Below are 18,509 nucleotides of genomic sequence, written 5' to 3' on the forward strand. Positions count from 1 at the left end.
TGATTCATGCTGGATTCTAGATGTGTCACTTTCATAGAGGCTCATTGGGTAGATCTGTCTTCAAGTTAGGGACCAGGAGGGGGAAAAATCCAATGAAATGCCTGCTGATACTACTGCAATACAGGGTTCTTTGTTTCTAAATTTAGACAGTTAATTGGTATCTGAAGACATGACCCATGAAACCAGGAGACCTCTCCCTTAGGAAATCCCAGTTCTGTTTCTTTAAGTCCACTCACAAAATGGCATATGAATGAATACCTTAGTTGATCAAATGGAGCACTTTAAAAGCTAAACTGACTCTGTTTCCTGGCACCCTCAACTAATGATCTAAAATGACTCCTCAGTTCTGAGTAGAAGGTAAAATGGATCAAACTGAGAAATATTAACTGTAGGGGAAGTGCTTGTTTTTTTAATGCCCTGAGAAATTTAAACATTGAAATGAAATATTTGATCTCTACTATAAAGAAGAGAGAAATGGCTAGTGGCACAGTGGATAAAGTGCCAGCTTGGAGTTAGGAAAACCTGAATTCAAATATGGCCTCAGATACTTAATAGCTGTGTGACCTTTGGGAAGTCACTTAACCTGTTTGCCTTAGTGTTCTCATCTAAAAAATAAGTTGGAGAAGGAAATGACCAACTCCCAGTATCTTTCTAGGAAACCCCTAATGGGGTCATGAGGAGTCAGTCATGACTGAAAAAAAATGAAAACAGCAACAACAACAAAGAGGAGAATGACAATAATTCGAGAACAACCAGGATGGTGTGGACTTGAAAACACGCCATCTGAGCATTAGTTGAAGAAGAAAAGACTTGAGGATGTGGTGGTAGTTCGAGGCACTTGATAGCTATTTTTAATAGTATGAAAGAGTGTTAGTAAGAAGAGGTAGGTTTATTCTGCTTACTCCAGAAGATGGGATTAAGTGCAATGGGTGAGATGGGATTAAGTGCAATGGGTGAGATGGGATTAAGTGCAATGGGTGAGATTTACAGTGAGGCAGATAATGGGTCAATATAAAGGAAGAACTTTGGGGCCCCAAAAGGAGTAAATGAGTTTCTCATCATTGAGGTTGGATGATCATTTGTAGGGAACCACCAATCAAAATGAGATTGAACTAAATGATCTTTGATATATTTTCCAACTCTACAATTCTATAGATTGGAAATATCACTTGGCTCTAGTCCTATGTTAATTTCCCAAACTCATTCTTCTACCTTTTACTTGATAATTGTTGGTTGTAACTCCTGCTTTTCTCCTTTTTCTTAACAATTTTTGAAAACTCCAGGCTGCTTCATTTTCACTTTTGTTCAAAAGGAAGGGTTGGGATGATAGAGAAGGGAGGAAAAGGAGAAAGAAGCACATGATTTATTTAACACTAGTCTCTCTCCTTGGAGATTGGCATGTTAGGATATGTACTCAGTTGGGACTAGTGGCAAAAAATGTAATGAGGAGAGTTTTTTTTTTTTTTTTTTTTTTTTTTTTTTTTTTTTTTTTTTTTTTTGATAAATGAACTGTTATGCCTGGAATTGTTATGCCCTGAATAAAATTATTATGGCCACCCCCCTTCCTTGCCATTAAGACTGGGAGAATTGAATCAAGAAAGACCTTGAAGCTCTGGTCACTTTACGTACTATTGTATCATAAAATCCAGGTGCATTATCGCCATCCTTGCTAGTATAATTCCCCCTCTATTTGAGTATTGCCCCTTGCCTCACTGTCTCCTGCCCTTAACCTTCTTATCTTGTCCCTTATTCTGTCAGGATTAAGTTATGATACTTTCCTGGAATTATGGCTTGTCTGCCCACCCAGTGTCCTTACTCCCCCCAATCTGCCTTCTTTTCCCCTATAAGATTGTATATTCACGTTATGTATCCTGTTTAGCTAAAACCCTATAAAAGTTCCCTACCTCAATTCCTCGGGGCCAAGTTCCATTCAGTAGGCTAGCCTAAAACTCTTCACATTAAAAAATTATAAACCAATCTCTATTTTGCCTCAATTTCTCTGGCATTACAGGACAAGCAAAGCAGTTAGAATCATATTATTTGTTTAAAGATTAGATTGTATGTTAGTGCATAATATACAGGAATATATGTTAGTGCATAACAGGTACTGTTAAACCCCATTGGTATGAGCCAGTGTGATGTAATGGAAAGAGCTCTAGACCTGATGTTGGAAGACCTGAGTTCTAATGTTGCCCTTTATTAGTGGCTTTGGGCAAATTATTTGAACTCTTCTTTGTCTGTAAAATGGGGGTGATAATATCTACCCTGTGTTCCACAACGTTGTTTTTGAGGTTTAAATGAGATGTGTATATGATGTAGGGGAGACAGCAGAGACTCTGAAGCCCTCTGACCCAAGAGTGCTCTTGCTCTAACAATCTGTTTGCCAGTAATTGTAAAAGTCCTCTGGCCTAGAAATGTAATAATATTTCTTCTCTTAGATATATTAGTAATCCTGAAGCCCTTTGATTTAAGAGCGCTCCTGTTCTAACAACCTGTCTGTTAATGATTTGTGGCCTTAGAATAGTCCTACAAACATTACTGACTGTTAGATAAATAATTTGTTGGTCAGTAATGATCAAGTTCCTGAGATAATAGTGAATAGATCACCCCTTAAACCTACTTGCAAGCCATAAAGTTAGAAAATAAGTAACATGAAGCTCTGATCAATTTTATATAAATCTATCTCCTATCCCTTGATCCCTTGCTAAAATCCCTTATGGAATCTAGCCCACTGTTGTCGGTGTTATAAACTCTTTGCCCATTTAACTTGGAGATTGGGTCAGCAAATTCTTTCACTATACCTGTGACATCGACCTGGGTTCCCCCAAATGTTGTTGGGGTGCCTTATCCCTCAACATATAGAAATTTATTTGAAAAGTATTCTATAAATGTAAATTGTTATGAATATGACCAAGGGTTGTAGGTCAAGACTAGTATCTTTTTGTTGACTTGCTCTTCATGCTTGAGGCTTTCAGGTTGTTTTATTCCTTTTGAGAACTTTGGTAATTTCAGTCTTTATTTTCTTACAATCCCCTATTTCTCATTTTCTGACTCCTTCTTTGATGACAGGTCCCCAAAAGCTATACCTAAAAGCTAACTCATTCTTGGAATTAACTTTTGACTGGACTCAGTCTCTGCCCAAGGAACTTTTTAAGAGGATAGAAATGAGTCTGGTCAGATGTCAATCTCTTTTACTTCAGGCATGGTGTAGCTTGCATCCTTTGGCATCCTTCTAGTTGTTTCTAATTATTAGGCTTTTGGCTAAAAATGATTTTTTCCCAATTTTCTTTTATTATAATAACTTTTTATTGACAGAACCCATGCCAGGGTAATTTTTTTACAACATTATCCCTTGCACTCACTTCTGTTCCGATTTTTCCCCTCCCTCCCTCACCCCCTCCCCTAGATGGCAAGCAGTCCTATATATGTTGAATATGTCGCAGTATATCCTAGATATGTGTGCAGAACCAAACAGTTCTCTTGTTGCACAGGGAGAATTGGATTCAGAAGGTAAAAATAACCTGGGAAGAAAAACAAAAATGCAAACAGTTTACATTCATTTCCCAGTGTTTTTTCTTTGGGTGTAGCTGCTTCTGTCTATCATTGATCAATTGAAACTGAATTAGGTCTCTTTGTCAAAGAAATCCACTTCCATCAGAATACATCTTCATACAGTATCGTTGTTGACGTATATAATGATCTCTTGGTTCTGCTCATTTCACTTAGCATCAGTTCATGTAAATCTCTCCAAGCCTCTTTGTATTCATCCTGCTGGTCATTTCTTACAGAACAATAATATTCCACAACATTCATATACCACAATTTACCCAACCATTCTCCAATTGATGGGCATCCATTCATTTTCCAGCTTCTGGCCACTACAAACAGGGCTGCCACAAACATTTTGGCACATACAGGTCCCTTTCCCTTTTTTAGTATCTCCTTGGGTTATAAGCCCAGTAGTTTGGCTAAAAACTATTGAAGGTGCTGCTGTCCCAGATAGATCACACTTCCTGCTTTCCTATACTACCTGCCTCAATAAGAGTGCTGAAGAAGTAAATGGACTTAGTTGAATTTTGCTACTTGTTGCTATAGGACAAAGTTTCTTAAACAGTGGTTCCTGATCCCATATGGGGTCATGTAACAATGTAGAGGGTTGCAAAATTATGATTTATTATCAGTAAATATTTAATTTGTATACTTATTTTATAGACCTATATACCTGGGGTCACTTAAAAATTTCTCACATGAAAAAGGGTCAAGAATGGGAAAAGTTTAAGAAGCCCTGCTATAGAACAGTTGAATGAGGGTAGGGTCAGTATTTGTTGACAGAAACTGCAGTAGTAGTGTGAGTGGATCCCAGAGCAGAAATCTGCTGAACAAACAGCAGATAGGGTTTGGGTTGTGCTGCCCTTTTAGAAAATAGGGGCTTGGGGGAAATAAATTCTGTGGGAGCATGTTGGGGATAAGGGATTACTGTTCTCTGTTGTTAATTGATCAGGTTGTCATCTTGGTCAATTTATTGACATCTTAGTCTTATGGAGACAACAACATTTGCTTTCTTTCCTGAATAATTCTTATTTTTAGGAGTTTTGTGAGTTTGAGAGAATTGGAAAAGATACTAGGTCTCCATCTTATTGTTCCTTATCACTTCCAACATGGTATATATTGTATTAGTCTCCTAAATAGTCTTCTCTATTCTGTCTTCTTTGTTCTCAGCTTTCTCCAGTCCGTTTTCCCCCTAGGTATCCAATTGCATTCCTATAGCATGGATTTGCTCATGTCATGCCCCTTGCCAAAAACTTCAACTTGTTCCTTGGATAAAATGCTAACTTCTTTGTTTGGTTGTTTGGCATTTATAGCCCTTTGCAACCTGATTCCAACATATATTTTTATACAGATTTCACATTACAATGTTCTAGCCAAACTGACCTACTTGCATGGCAATCTGTTTTCTGACTCTGTGATTTTGTACAAGCTGTATCCCATGCCTGGAATATTCTCTTTTCACCTCTCATTACATGGTATATCTTTTATATTTACTTATTTTTATCCATGTTTTTTCTCTCCGTAGATGGCTAGCTCCTTGAAGACAAAGATTGCTTCATTTTTGCCTTTATATTAGGTTTTACCACAGTGCCTAGCATACAGAAGGAATGTTATAAATGCTTATTAAATTGAATAAAAATGTAGTAAAATGTAAGAGCTAAAAAGGACCTCAGAACCCATAGTTTGACCTCTTAATTTAACAACTGGGGAAAAGACACTGCTTAATAAATGCTTGTTGAGATTATTTGAATTGTTGTTTAGTCATGCCTGATTATATGTGATCCTATTGAGGTTTTCTTGGCAAAGAAACATGGGAGGTTTTCCATTTCCTTCTCCAGCTCATTTTACAGATGAGAAACTGAAGCAGATAGGGTTAAGTAGCTTTTCCAAGGTCAAATAGCTAGTAAGTTGTCTGAGGTCCTCTTGATTCCAGGTTCACACTCTATCTAATGTGCTACCTACCTGGATGCCCATTTTTCTGATCCAGATTCAGAAAGCAAGTAAGTGAAACAATCACAATAAGATTACAATTCACCTGAAATCTAGTCCAGCATTATTTTAAAATTATTATTATAGGAGGTGGTAATAACCTCAAATAACTTGAACTTGAACATGATGCAATTTACTATAGCATTTAGCTATTACTCCATTCAAACAGAGCAGTTAAGTTTAGGGAGAAAAGTATTTTTATGTAAATGAAAAGAATTATATCAATTATTAATGAATTTGGGATATTATTATTGTTACAGATGAACATTTCAATACCTAAAAGGAATAAAAAAAGCATTTTAATAGAACCTATTAAAAGATATTTGAAGAAACATAGCTTTCAGATGGAGTTTGATGGAAAATCAACCAAAGTCTAAATATCAAGACAAATAATCTTGCGAATAGTATAGAATGATGCCCTGCTTGTATGTGAATAATCTGATGGTCTATAGAGGAAAAAGAAAAAAAAAACCTTTTTTATTTATTAAAAAATAAAAAAACCCCCAATATAAATCAAAGAAACATAGAAGCACAAAATTAGGTGGTAGGACCATGTATAAGACTTTAAAGGTGCAGGTGTTACAGTTTTTCACTCATTTGTATTTAACTTTTATGATTAAATGATTTATGATTACTGATTGTGATGAATGTTATTATTTATCTATTCATTTTAGTGAATGACAACACATAATGTTATTAGTATTTCTTGCTTTATTGCTAAGTAAATTGCTATTTTTAAGCTCTAAAATTGTAATTGTGAATGGATAGCTGTGTAAATTTCACACACAGTGTGACTGTATTGTATTATGACTGGCTAGTTGTATAAATAAAAATGCATCAGTAGGAATTCAAGGGCTAGAATAATAAATAGGTGAGTATATTTCTTTTCAATAGGATTAGTCCCAGGACCCTGAGAGAATTTTAGTGTAGTTATTTGGTGGTGGTCTTTCTCTGGGAATTTAGACCTGAAGCAGATTGGAATGAATGAACCAACCAAGAGTGTACCTACACACCCAGGTGAGATATGTTGAGCTCCCTAGATAATGTGGATAGCTATATACACTGCTGTTACAGTGGAGCACAAAAAAGACATTTGTGGTAATAGCACAATTCTCCATGTAATTCTTTATTCATTGAGCTCTTAAATAGCTACAGATCAAAGTTATCCTTTACCCATTGAACTTTTTCAGCCATCGCTTCCTTCTCTATCATTTTCTCACCAGGTACAACTTCTTTAAAGATTCTTTATCTTTCCCTATTCTTCTTTCCCTTCCTGACTACTTTTTCTAATTGTTTTCTACAAGGCTGCTGACTTTTACAAAGAGACAGTGGTGGTTAGCAGTGAATATCAGATAGGAAAAAGTGTGTGTGTGTGTGTAGAGAGAGAGAGACAGAGAGAGAGAGAGACAGACAGAGAGAGAGAGAGAGAGAGAGAGAGAGAGAGAGAGAGAGAGAGAGACAGAGACAGAGAGATAGAGACAGAGAGACAGAGAGACAGAGAGGAGTTACTTCAATATTTCATGGAAAGTCAGCACCTTCACCCAAGGCAATCACAGGTTGCCAGTGTCTGATTTAATTTAGCTTCTTATTTTCTGCTTCCCAGTTTCTGGTCATCTTTGATTCATCCCTTGCCACTTGTTATATTCTGTCAGATCTAATTTAAAGTCAGTCTTGAAAGTTTCATAAGCCTTTGAAAATGAGTTGTAGAATTGCTTTTTGCTAGAAGTGCATCTTCCAAATTAATATGGATTTCTTAATGCAAGTGATTAATATGAAAGTGTTTCCCCATTAGGATAGGTACATTGGAGGATACTTTGTCTTGAGAAAATGTTAGGCTATGAATTAAGTCTACCCTAGAGACTCTGAATAACCTTTAGAGAGTTTGTTTTTTACCTGGATTCTCTGAAATTCTCTTGCTTAAAAAGTTAGCACCCCATTTCACTTTGTTTCTGCAGACAATCTATTCCATGAGAAAGCATTTAACTTCCTGTTATCTTTTCTTTCATTATTTGAGCCAACCATATTGCCAGTTTCTCATTTACCTTCTTGATCCTTTCATCTATCATGTGGTTAATACTATTCTTCACTTTAAAATCCTCTCTCATCATTTTCTTTCAATCCTATCTGAATTTAATCCAACCATAAATATCTGTTTTAGACTCCAGCTTCCCTAAAAAGGATAGTGCCTGTATTCAGTTGTTATTTCTGCCTTGCAATACTAAAAAGGATTATCAGAAGGATATATGGCACCATGCTATAATCCTCCCTCTCTGGTTTTGAACTAGAAGTTGATCCTGAGATCTTGATATGGAAATGGAGCTCAGAATGTTCTTTGCTGACTTGGAAATGAAGATATATATGAGAGGGTCAAAGAACTCATTGACTTCTAACATAACAAGGAATGATTTGAGAAACCTGGTATGAATGTATGGACAGAGAATTCCTCCAACCATAAAAAGAACCTTTATTAGGCTTGTAGCTAGGTGATGTACTGAATATTCAGCTTCTTAAACTGTGCTATGTGACCCAATATGGGGTCTTGTAACTGAATATGGGGGGTCATGAAATTATGATGTATTATCAGTAAACGTTTGATTTGTATACCTGTTTTATATACCTACATATCCGGGGTCATGTAAGAATTTTTTGAGTGAAAAGGAGTTGCAAGTAGAAAAAAATTTAAGAAGCCCTGGAATAGAACATTAGAGTTGGAATCAGGAAGAGTTGAGTTTATAATCAGGTGTGTGCTGAAGTCAGTTCTAACTGGCTTGTGGGAGCTGATTTTTAAATTGTCATTGTGAGCCTTTATAACTCAAAAACTGGCAAATACTATGTATGTGGACTTGATTTACTGTTTTGTTGACTGTTGAGACTTAAGGTAGTGAAGGAGAAAACCTAAAAAATGCAGATTAACTTAAAAGTATGTCATGCATATATCTTCCTTTCCCCTCTCCCTCCCAAAGCTGGTTGTTAAACATCACACACTACTGCTCATAATTCTACATAATATACTTAATAGTTGTGTGTCACTGAGAGGTCATTTAACCTTTGTCTTTCTCAGTTTTGGAGTATGGCACATAGACTTCTTTCTTTGTTTTCTCCACTGCATCCTCTTACCTAGTTCTTTCCAAGATGACTTTTAATTCTGCCATTTATAATAGTAAGTCATTAGAAATCTCAAATGGCATCATAAGTATTCTTGCTCCCATACTTTCTTTCTTTTTCTTTTTTCCTGAGGCAATTGGGGTTAAATGACTCGTTCAGGATCATACAGTTAGAAAGTACTAAGTGTATGAGGTCTGGATTTGAACTTAAACCCTCCTGACTTCAGGGCTGGTGCTCTATCCATTATGTCAACTAGCTGCTCTTGTTCCCATATTTTCTAAATTTTTCCATAGTGTTGGTCATTTATGTTTTAAAATTTTCTTTTCTCCTGGAAAACAATTTCTCTTTGAACTACAGCTAAACTAGACAACTAGACAAGCATTATTTGATATCATCTTACCTTTTTAACCCCATATTTTTGCCCATATAATCCCATGAGTGTAGAAATAATTCTTATTCCCCTAAATATTTACCTATCTACACTTATCCTTTCAAAGTTTGGATCAGGGTCTGCTTTCTCCATTCAGCTTTCCCTGGTCTTTCCTTCCTGTCCCCAATTAGAAATTATCCTTTATTTGAATTTGTCAGACCGCTTTATTTGACCATTAACTTGTATTGTTATCTTTGTCTGTATCTTCTTTACTTTACCATGCTTTTATTGCTTGTAGGACCTTAGGAAAGTCATTTAACACCATTAGGTCTCAGTTTCCATATTGATAAAAGTGAAGTGAGATGTTCTTTAAAGTTCTTTCCAGCTCTCAATCTATGGTCATATGATCCATGAGTTTATCATTACCACAAAATTGTTGTAAACTCTTTTAGGTATGACTTCATCTCTATTTTTGCACCCTCAGTGACCAGTGTAATGAATTGCACATCGTAGGCACTTAATACTTGTTTGCCAAATCAAATTTAACTTGTTCAGTTGAACTGTGTTTATTTTGGTCCTATTCCTAACCAATCTCGATGCTATTTAGCAATCTTTAACTCAGTTAGCAGTAAGAAGAACAGAGGGAGAACAATGACCACTGATGAGGCATCCTTTTAACTTAGTAGAGTATTAGAGTTAGAATTGGAAGGAGCTCTGAATTCATAGCCTATCTCAGACATTAGCTATGTGGCCCGGGTAATTCATTTAATTCTCTACATCTTAAGTTTCCTTCTCTGTGAAATGGGGATAATAATAGTCTCTACTTCACAATGAGGTTGTGGGGAATCAAATTAGGTTAGATATATAAAGTTCTTTGTAAACATTAAAGCATGATATAAATATTATTTATTATAATGTGGTCATTTTTGAGAAGGAATACTTTGAGATGAAGGTATATAGCACAAATGGCTAAACCAATTAGGACTCAGGGGTATATGCTTTCTCTTTTTAGAGGCAGAGACATCGATTATAAAACTGAAACTAAGGTACACATAGGGCAAAGATGATTGAATGCAGAGATGGGAAAATGGGTTCTAATCTTAACTCTACCATTATTTGGATAATGAGCATATGCTTTTGGCTCTGGGTGGGCCTCATTTTTCTCAGTGATCCCTTTTACAATTCCTTCCATAGTTCCATGTATTTCTACATTTTTTTTCATTTTAAAAGCTTGATTAGTGTTAATCTTCTGCCCTTGTTATTTTCCTGATCAAACTGATCTCCATATCATTGAATCTAATGCCATTTCCCACATCTACCAAATTTGGTCTGGTTTTTTTTTTTTTTTCTTAAAAGAGGAAGGGCTAAGCTATTGGAGATACAGGCTGCTGAGAAGATCCTTAAAATAAAGGGAGCTATGTATAGCATGCTGAGCCCACACAGCTGGAAGACTGCTCTTTATTAAACAATCTCCTATTTTTAAGCAGGCTATATTCAACCCTGAATACTACACAAAGTGTATGGATTCTGAATGGCATCTGCTCATTTGTCTCTTTCCATTTGGTTTAGCAATTTTCAGCTTCCAGTAGCGCCACTCTGAAGACTGATGGAAGTAAGCAGTTGCCCCCACTCTCCTGTGTTGCTTGAAGCTTAGCTACACTGGCTGGAGATAAATATCCTAGTGAGAAACTGATCTCAAGATTTTCTTCTTCATGCTTGAGGATGTAATTAGCCATTTAAAGCATTGCTTAAGTCTATCACCAGAATCAATGCATTGTGGGGGAACAACACTGGATATGGAGTTAGAAAACCTAATATGTAAGGCTTGATTCTGCCACATTTGTGTGTGACCTTGGGTAGATCACATTTCTGGAGATAAAAAAGAAGTCTATCAATTAGGAGAAGATACTCCTTTGGACATTTTCTCCAATTTGTTCTTCTTGTGTTTGAGAAAACAAGGCTTTGAGTATTGAAACAAGGATTATAATGGTGGGAAATGAATGGTCAAATCATTAAAGGAAAAAAAAACAGTCTTTAGAAACCAAGAAAAAAATTAAAATTCCATGGGCAAACAGTAGCTCACAACTTATAGTACTTTACAAGTACGAGGAACTTTAGCATACCTTTTATTTATCTTCAAAAGAAAGCCAAGAATTAGGCACTAAAATCATTTTACAGTGAATTAATGAATCAAAAAGCATTAATATTATGTATTAAGAACTATACTAAGTCTGGGAGGTACAAATACAATCTCTGTTATCAGGAAACTGTGAGGTAAAAATACTCACCAAGTCCGAGGGTAGCCAGTAGCCAAACCCAGGCCTTCATAGGATTATAAATCATAAGATTTTGAGCTATAAATGAACTTAGAAGCCATTGAATCATTTCATATATGGGAAAACTGAGGAATGGAAAAAGGTTGAAAGATTTTCCCAAGGTCAAGTTTTTGAGGCAGGATTTGAAATGAAGTCCAATTTTCTCTTTCCACCATATTATATGAAATTATCTGGTTGTAAAATTGAGTATTATAATATTGGATTTCATTTGTGAAATATTGTGATTTCATTAGGAAATAGGAAAAAGGTTCACCAATGAAGAGACTTTTTTTTTTTTTGCCAATATACCTTCTTGCAATTTATAGGATAAGGAGAATTATGTGACTTGCCCAGGATCATATAGTCAATATGTGGTATAAGTAGGAATTGAGCCCAGATTTTCCTTTTTCCGAGGCAGATTCTTTATCTACTCTATTTCACTGCCTTTCAGCTATAACATTAAACATTTTGTTGAGGTTTGATATGACGAAAAAGTATGTAAAGTGCTTTGCAACCATAGAGTACTGTGCAATTATAAGCAAATATTATTCCTCATAAAGGCTTGATAACATAAAATGTTTCCTCATCTGTAAAATGAACTGGAGTAGAAAATGGCAAATCACTCTAATATCTTTGCCAAGAAAATCCCAAATGGGGTTACAAAGAGTCAGACATGATAAAAATGACTGATCAGCAACAACAACAATATCAAATATATTCAGCTAACCATATCTTTTTGTGATTGGTCATCTGGCATATTGATTTTCCATATGTTTATTCTCCTAGCGGGTCATACACTTCGTTTCTTTAAGTTCACTCTACTCTCAATCCAACTCTTCCTCTCTCTGTCTCTCTCTCTGTCTCTCTGTTTCTCTCTCTCTCTCTCTCTCTCTCTCTCTCTCTCTCTCTCTCTCTCTCTCTCTCTCTCTCTCCATCCCTCCCTCTCTCTCTCTTTTTCTCTCTCTCTCTGTCTCTCATTCCTAGCAGGTATCATTAATATTTGGTAGCTTTATCAGTTTTCTTTCTTTTATTGTTGTTGAGAATTTTGGATAACTCTCTTTTACTTTTTATAGTTAGACTTGTTACCCCTACCCATCCCTGCCCAAAGAGTCCTTTTAATATTATTTATTACTTAACCATCCAGTTTGAGGCTTATATAGGGCTCTTGGTTTTCCTTCCCTTTTCCTGCTTCTTGTGTTCTAGGCATTTAGCTTTTCCTTCTCATGTTCACCAGAAATTTAGTTCAGGAAAAGAATGGGAATAAAAGGATCTGAAATTCCAAACCAAAATTTATTAGATTATCAGAAACTCTGGTGAAGGTTTTGCTAGAAAGAGGCTGGAAAAGATGAATTGGAGATTACTTATACAGTTCAATGATTTGTATGACCATGAAAATAAAGAAGTTAAGGATGAAATAAAGTCAGATCATTCTTTGATCTGCTCATGATTAGCATGGCATGCTGAATGTAGTTACCTCTGATTTCAGCCGTTCAATCTCAATCTCCCCATCTTCGATCTGTTGTCGCAGCTGTTTGGCAACTGTTTTCTCTGTTTCCACAATTTGAAGCAAATGGAGATACTTCTGCATTAAAGCTTCATGTTCTGTGGCCAAGTTCCTGTAACTGTGCAGAAACAGGAGCATTTTAAATATGTATCCACTCAAAAAACCTCCATAAAACAAACCTGCCTCCACTTCCCATAATCCTCTATCTTTTTCCTTAACAGAACAACCAATCAATCAGCAGCCAAGACTTTTTGAACACTTTCTTTTATGTCCAGCACTGTTTTATGCACAGTAGTAGACAAACAAATTGAAGAGATTAGAGTAACATACCCACTCCCACACAAAATTAAGAGATCAAGACAGCATATAATTAAAAGCAAATTTTGTGGTATAAACTACAAATTTAGGAGATCTGGGAGGTAGGAGATGAGAACTGAAGTAGTCAAGGAAGGCTTCACAGAAGAAGTAGAACTTTGGCTGCACCATGATAGATGGGTAGAAGTTGTTCAAGTGATTAAGAGATAGGATATTTTAGGCAAGGGAAAAAGTATAAGAAATGATATGTAAGAGGAGATGTATGAAAATGGTATGTTCAAAATCCAATATGAAAGGATAAATATGAAATTCCAATATGAAAGGAAATGAAGGATCCAAGTTGGGGAGAAGTTGTGAATAAAGTTGGATAAAGTTGGATAGGTAAGAAGGAGCTAGATTCTTGAGATTGTTGAATGTGTGACAGATGAAATTAGACATAAAATTATTAGAGAAAGAATAGACCTTTGAGATAATCTAGTTAAATATCTCATTTTAATTAAATACACATTTGTTAAGCTTGTCCTGAGTATAAGGCACTATTATCTGATACTGAGGTATGAAGATTTAAAAAAATGGAACAATTCTTACCTGTAAGGAGTTACATTCTCCTGGAATCGGGTGTGAGTGCAATAGATAATATATATACAAACATACTAATAAAAGGTAATTGAAGGAAAAATATAGCATTAACAATTGTAGAATCACGGGAGGAGAAGGCCTTTGAGTTGAGCTTTAAAAGAAAAGAGAAATCTGAGAGTTAGAGATGAGGAAGAAACATATTCTAATCATGGAGGATGACTTGGGCAAATGCACCTAGGTGGGAGATAGAATGTTGAATTCAGAAAGTAGTTAGTAGTTCATTTTGATTGGTACATACTATGTATGAAGGGGGGGCAATGTGAAATAAGGCTGGAAAGATTGGTTACAGTTATATTGTAGAAGGTTTGTGATATAAGACTAAGAAGTTTATATTTCATTCTAGAGGTGGTAAGGATCTACTGAAGAGTTTTGAGGGACAAGTTTAGGCCTTGTACCAAGTACAGTGCCTTGCATACAATATGATCTTAACAAATGTTTGTTTAATTGGTGAGACATTCAAACTAAATTAATTCAAAGATCCATTCTTTTTCTAATTATTTTATGTCTAAATTCATCAGTCAGGTATTCAAGACTTTCAACAATCTAGTTCCTTTTTGCCTGCCTAATCTTATTCACAATTGCCTCCTAATATGGATCTTTCATTCAGGATAGTCTCATTACTAGATTTTGTACTAAACCATGATCATACATTCCCTTCTACACATCTTTGCTCATATTGTTTCCCCTTTCTAAAGGAGAAAAAAAGATTATTTTGGAGGATAGATGGTAGAGGAAAAGAACTAGAAGTAGGGCTGGAGGAATCCTTAGAAGTCATTTTAATTAAGCCCTTTCTTCTAACATATGATGAGACTGGGGCTCAGTAAATTAAGAGTCACATTCAAGGTCACATGGACAATAAATAGCAAAGCTGGGATCTGAACCCAGATTCTGCACAAAATCCTGCTTCTTGTGAAATAAGGAGAGTATTGCAATAGATTCAGAGAAGTGATGAGGACCTGAACTAAGGTGGTGCTTTGTAAATGGACTGGAAGGGACAGCTTTGAGAGATATCATGGAGGCAGAATTAACAAGACTTGGTAATTTTTTGGTTGGGGGAGCAGGTTGATGATGGAGAGAGAAGAGTCAAATGTTAATATCAAATTATGAACCTGAGCAACTAGGATGCTGGTGAGGGCCAAGACAGTAAAAGGAAATTTGGAGGAGGGTGAGATCAGGGGAAAAGATGATGAACTTCATTTTGGACATGTTAAGGTTGAGATGCCAATGGACATCTAAGGTGGGATGTCCAGAAGACAGTTGGCAACTAGAATTCATGAAATTGGTTGGGACTAGATTGAAATTCTTCTCTTTGCATTTGAGGAAATTGAAGACTAAAAAAGTAAAATGACTTGTCTAAAAGATCATACTGCTAGTTATTGGTAGATTCAGGACTAGAATCCAGATCTCTTGACTCCCAATCTAAGCACTCTTTCCATTACGTTAAATAATGCTGGTTGAAATAAACATTGAAGATTTGTGAGCAGAGGAGTGACATGGTGAAAATGGCATTTAAGGAAGCTTAGTTTAATAGCCATGTAGAGGACAGACTAGATAGAGAGAGATTATAATAAAGGAGGATAGCTAGAAGGTTGCTAGAGTAATCTGATTTCAGTGTGAAGTGACAAGGTTTGGACTGGGGTGATGTTAATGGGACTAGGGTGATGATAATGGGAATGAGGTGGAAAACAAAGATTTTGAAGGGAGAATCTACAGATCTGATGACCATTTGGGTCAAAGATAACATATCAAGGACTTCTATAATTCAAGAGGAATTCAGACATTATCTAGTTTAACCTGTAACTGAATTCTTATTTTTTCAAATTCTTCTTTATTAATCATTTATTCTCATTCTTCTTTACAACAGTGATGTTAAATTCACATAGAAACATGCTCTATAAACTATGTATAAAGTTCCATGAAGGCCATCAGTTGACTTTGCTTTAAATGTGATATGATCTATATCTTATTGCATTTTTATTTAATTTGTTAATTATTTCCCAATTACATTAATTTCTGATTTGGGCTGTACCCAGGAGTATTGACACTTTTACTCTATCATATCCCTGAAAAAATGATCATTTAGCTTGAATTTGAAAACCAGCAAAGATAGGGAATACTTTACTCTCAGAGGCAGTCTACTGTTCCTTGAGGCATGTGTCTCTCCATCTGATTTCTGTGTCTTGAATTTTTTATAATGTTACATTTCTAATATACTGCTGAATACAGACTGAACTCAGTAAATAAGTTGATGTCCTGTTGGAACTACAAGCTAAACATACCCACATCCCATTTTATAATAAATATAAAATTCAATTAAACAACCATTTTTAGAGTATCTGCTATGAAACCTTCTACTTGGTACTGACAGGCATAAAACGATGAATAAAACACTATTCTTGGCTTCAAAGAGTTTATAATTAGACCATCTCAATTAGAGATTATTATCCTAAGATCTACCAATTTATATATAAAATATTTTGATAAATGCAGTTAGTTTCCTTTTTAATTCTATGTATTTTGTGTTTTGCATTTAAAAATATTGTTCTGAGAAGGGGCCCATACAAGGCTGACAAGGGGGCACACAAAAATAATGAAGAACTTCTGATCTAGAGGAGTTAACCAATTTGATTTTATCAGGAGAATATATTGTCAATTAATGTGGCAGTATTTACTGAATTCAACTTGTCCTTGCAGCACTGTGTTAAGTTGAAGTGTGAAACTAGAAGAAATTTAATACACAGACCCTAATTACAAGGACCTTATGCATTAACTGGAGAATTAATGCATTTAATAAAATACATTTTATCTTTTATTAAATAATTATAACAATAATTAATAATATTATAATATTATATATAAATATAATATAAAATATTATAATTAATAATTATAATAATAAGATAGAATAAAGCATTACATTGTTCAGTATGAACAGCTAGATAATAAAACTCTGATTTACAGATTTATGAAAATAAGGCAATAAATCCAAAATCTGTTAGAGAGATGGGCCTCAAGAATGAAATATGGTTGACAGGGAAGGCTTCTTGGAGGAGGCATAATAAACTGAACCATAAAGAATGAGTAAAGCAGAGAGAACAGGAGAGTTTATTCTGTAAGGCAACAGCATGAGTAAAGGTTGAAGTAAGACTGAGCATGACACTGATTAAAACAACAACAAAACTTGATCCAGAAAGAAAATCCAAAGTTTGATATGTTTTTTTTTAAAAAGTAGTTCAACAAATACTAGTATTCTTATTATAAAATATTATTTGATTAATAAGAAACCTTTAACTGTGTTACTGAAAATTAAGCTAACTAAGAGTCCTTTCCCTCAGTCCTTCCTCAGTTTTCTACCAAAGTTCCTTTTCTTTATTTGCAAGAGAAATGCTGCTGAATGTAAGACAAACTTTACTTTCGAGATAAACCCATCATTTCACTCCAACTCCCATCCATGCAGATTTGTGATGACTATGCCAAATATTGGTGATTGATCAGGGAAGTTCATGTTAACATGATGAAATAGATTATCAGATAATGAGTTTCCTCAAGGATTCTGATGGCATCTTCCTATGGAGTATGTGGACATACTACTTGGCTTCCCATGAAGTTCCTCATGTTTTGATAGTGATTTATTGTATAAACTGTTCTAAGAAGAGCTTCTTTGTTGGGGCCTATAAAAAGAAATCAACAGATTTGCTGTATCTTTTGCTTTTTTGTCCACTTGAATTCCCCTCTTTCCCCCTTTTTCTTTTTTCCTCTTTTCTCTGGAGATATCCTGAACAAGTAGCAGATCTAAGTAGAAGTAGAACTGAATCTTGGGGCCACTTAAAATGATTAACATTTCTGAAAAAAAAGACTATTCCCTTCTCTCCAGAAAGTTGTAGTTCAGGAATATCTCTCAGGAAATTTTAAATTCAAGAACTCTCTTCTTGGGCTAAAGTGGGCAAGAGTAATATATATTATATAAGATGTGTGTGTGTGTGTGTGTGTGTGTGTATTATACATATATATTAATCCAGAATCTAACCTTCTAACAAGAGAAAGAGGAATTCCCAGGTAAGTATATAACCTTGAGAATTCTTTGATAACAACTCCTGTAGAGTTCAAGGGTTCTAGAATACAGGCTTCTTGAAAGCAAAGGGGAATTCTTGGACAGTTGAAAAAAGGTTATCATGCATTTGTCCTCTAGACCTGGAAAGAACAGCAAGGGACTAAAACCTTTACATAGAGGAGTAAAATATCTCAACTTTGCATTTCATTATTTCTAGGAGTTAATTAGATGTTGTAGATCTGATAGGGAAGGGATTTATTTTGTAGCAGTTCCCAAATCATTTTCCTTCCAGTTGGGAATAGGAGAGTCCAAATCTTTTAAGATAGAACCAAAGCTGGATGCTTTTATGGTTATCTAGAGATGAAAGTGGAATATCATTGGAATATTAAAGCAACCGCAGGTTCATTTCCCCTCTCAGGAAATTTTCAATCACAGGGTAGCGTATGAATCTGGGGTATTCTAGAAATCTGGAGAAAGAAGGAATTCTCCTGGGGTAGCCATTGGGCAATGATCCTATTAGGATCAAATGAGATCATATTTGTAAGAGTGCTTAGTATAGTGCACGACACACAGCAAGTGCTACTTTAATGTTTATTCCCTTCCCTAGAAAAGGAGGAAAACTGTATTAATTGTTCTTTGGTGACTATGAGTCCTTTTTGTGATTTTTACTTT

The 18,509-nt window shown here is 35.3% G+C and overlaps 1 protein-coding gene across 2 annotated transcripts in view; it reads right to left on the minus strand.

The window, feature by feature from the left end:
* Positions 1 to 18,509, minus strand: part of RASGRF1 (Ras protein specific guanine nucleotide releasing factor 1) — a 208,526-nt gene that overhangs the window by 114,840 nt on the left and 75,177 nt on the right. For both annotated transcript variants that reach the window (XR_004232452.1, XM_012542350.2), the window contains exon 3: positions 12,803 to 12,950. Coding sequence is in view for 1 of the 2 variants with exons in the window: in XM_012542350.2 (XP_012397804.1) it covers positions 12,803 to 12,950 (148 nt within the window). In the remaining variant the exon portion in view is untranslated. The remainder of the gene's footprint in view (positions 1 to 12,802; positions 12,951 to 18,509) is intronic.

This window comes from Sarcophilus harrisii, chromosome 2 (assembly GCF_902635505.1).
Source record: "Sarcophilus harrisii chromosome 2, mSarHar1.11, whole genome shotgun sequence".
Taxonomy (NCBI): domain Eukaryota; kingdom Metazoa; phylum Chordata; class Mammalia; order Dasyuromorphia; family Dasyuridae; genus Sarcophilus; species Sarcophilus harrisii.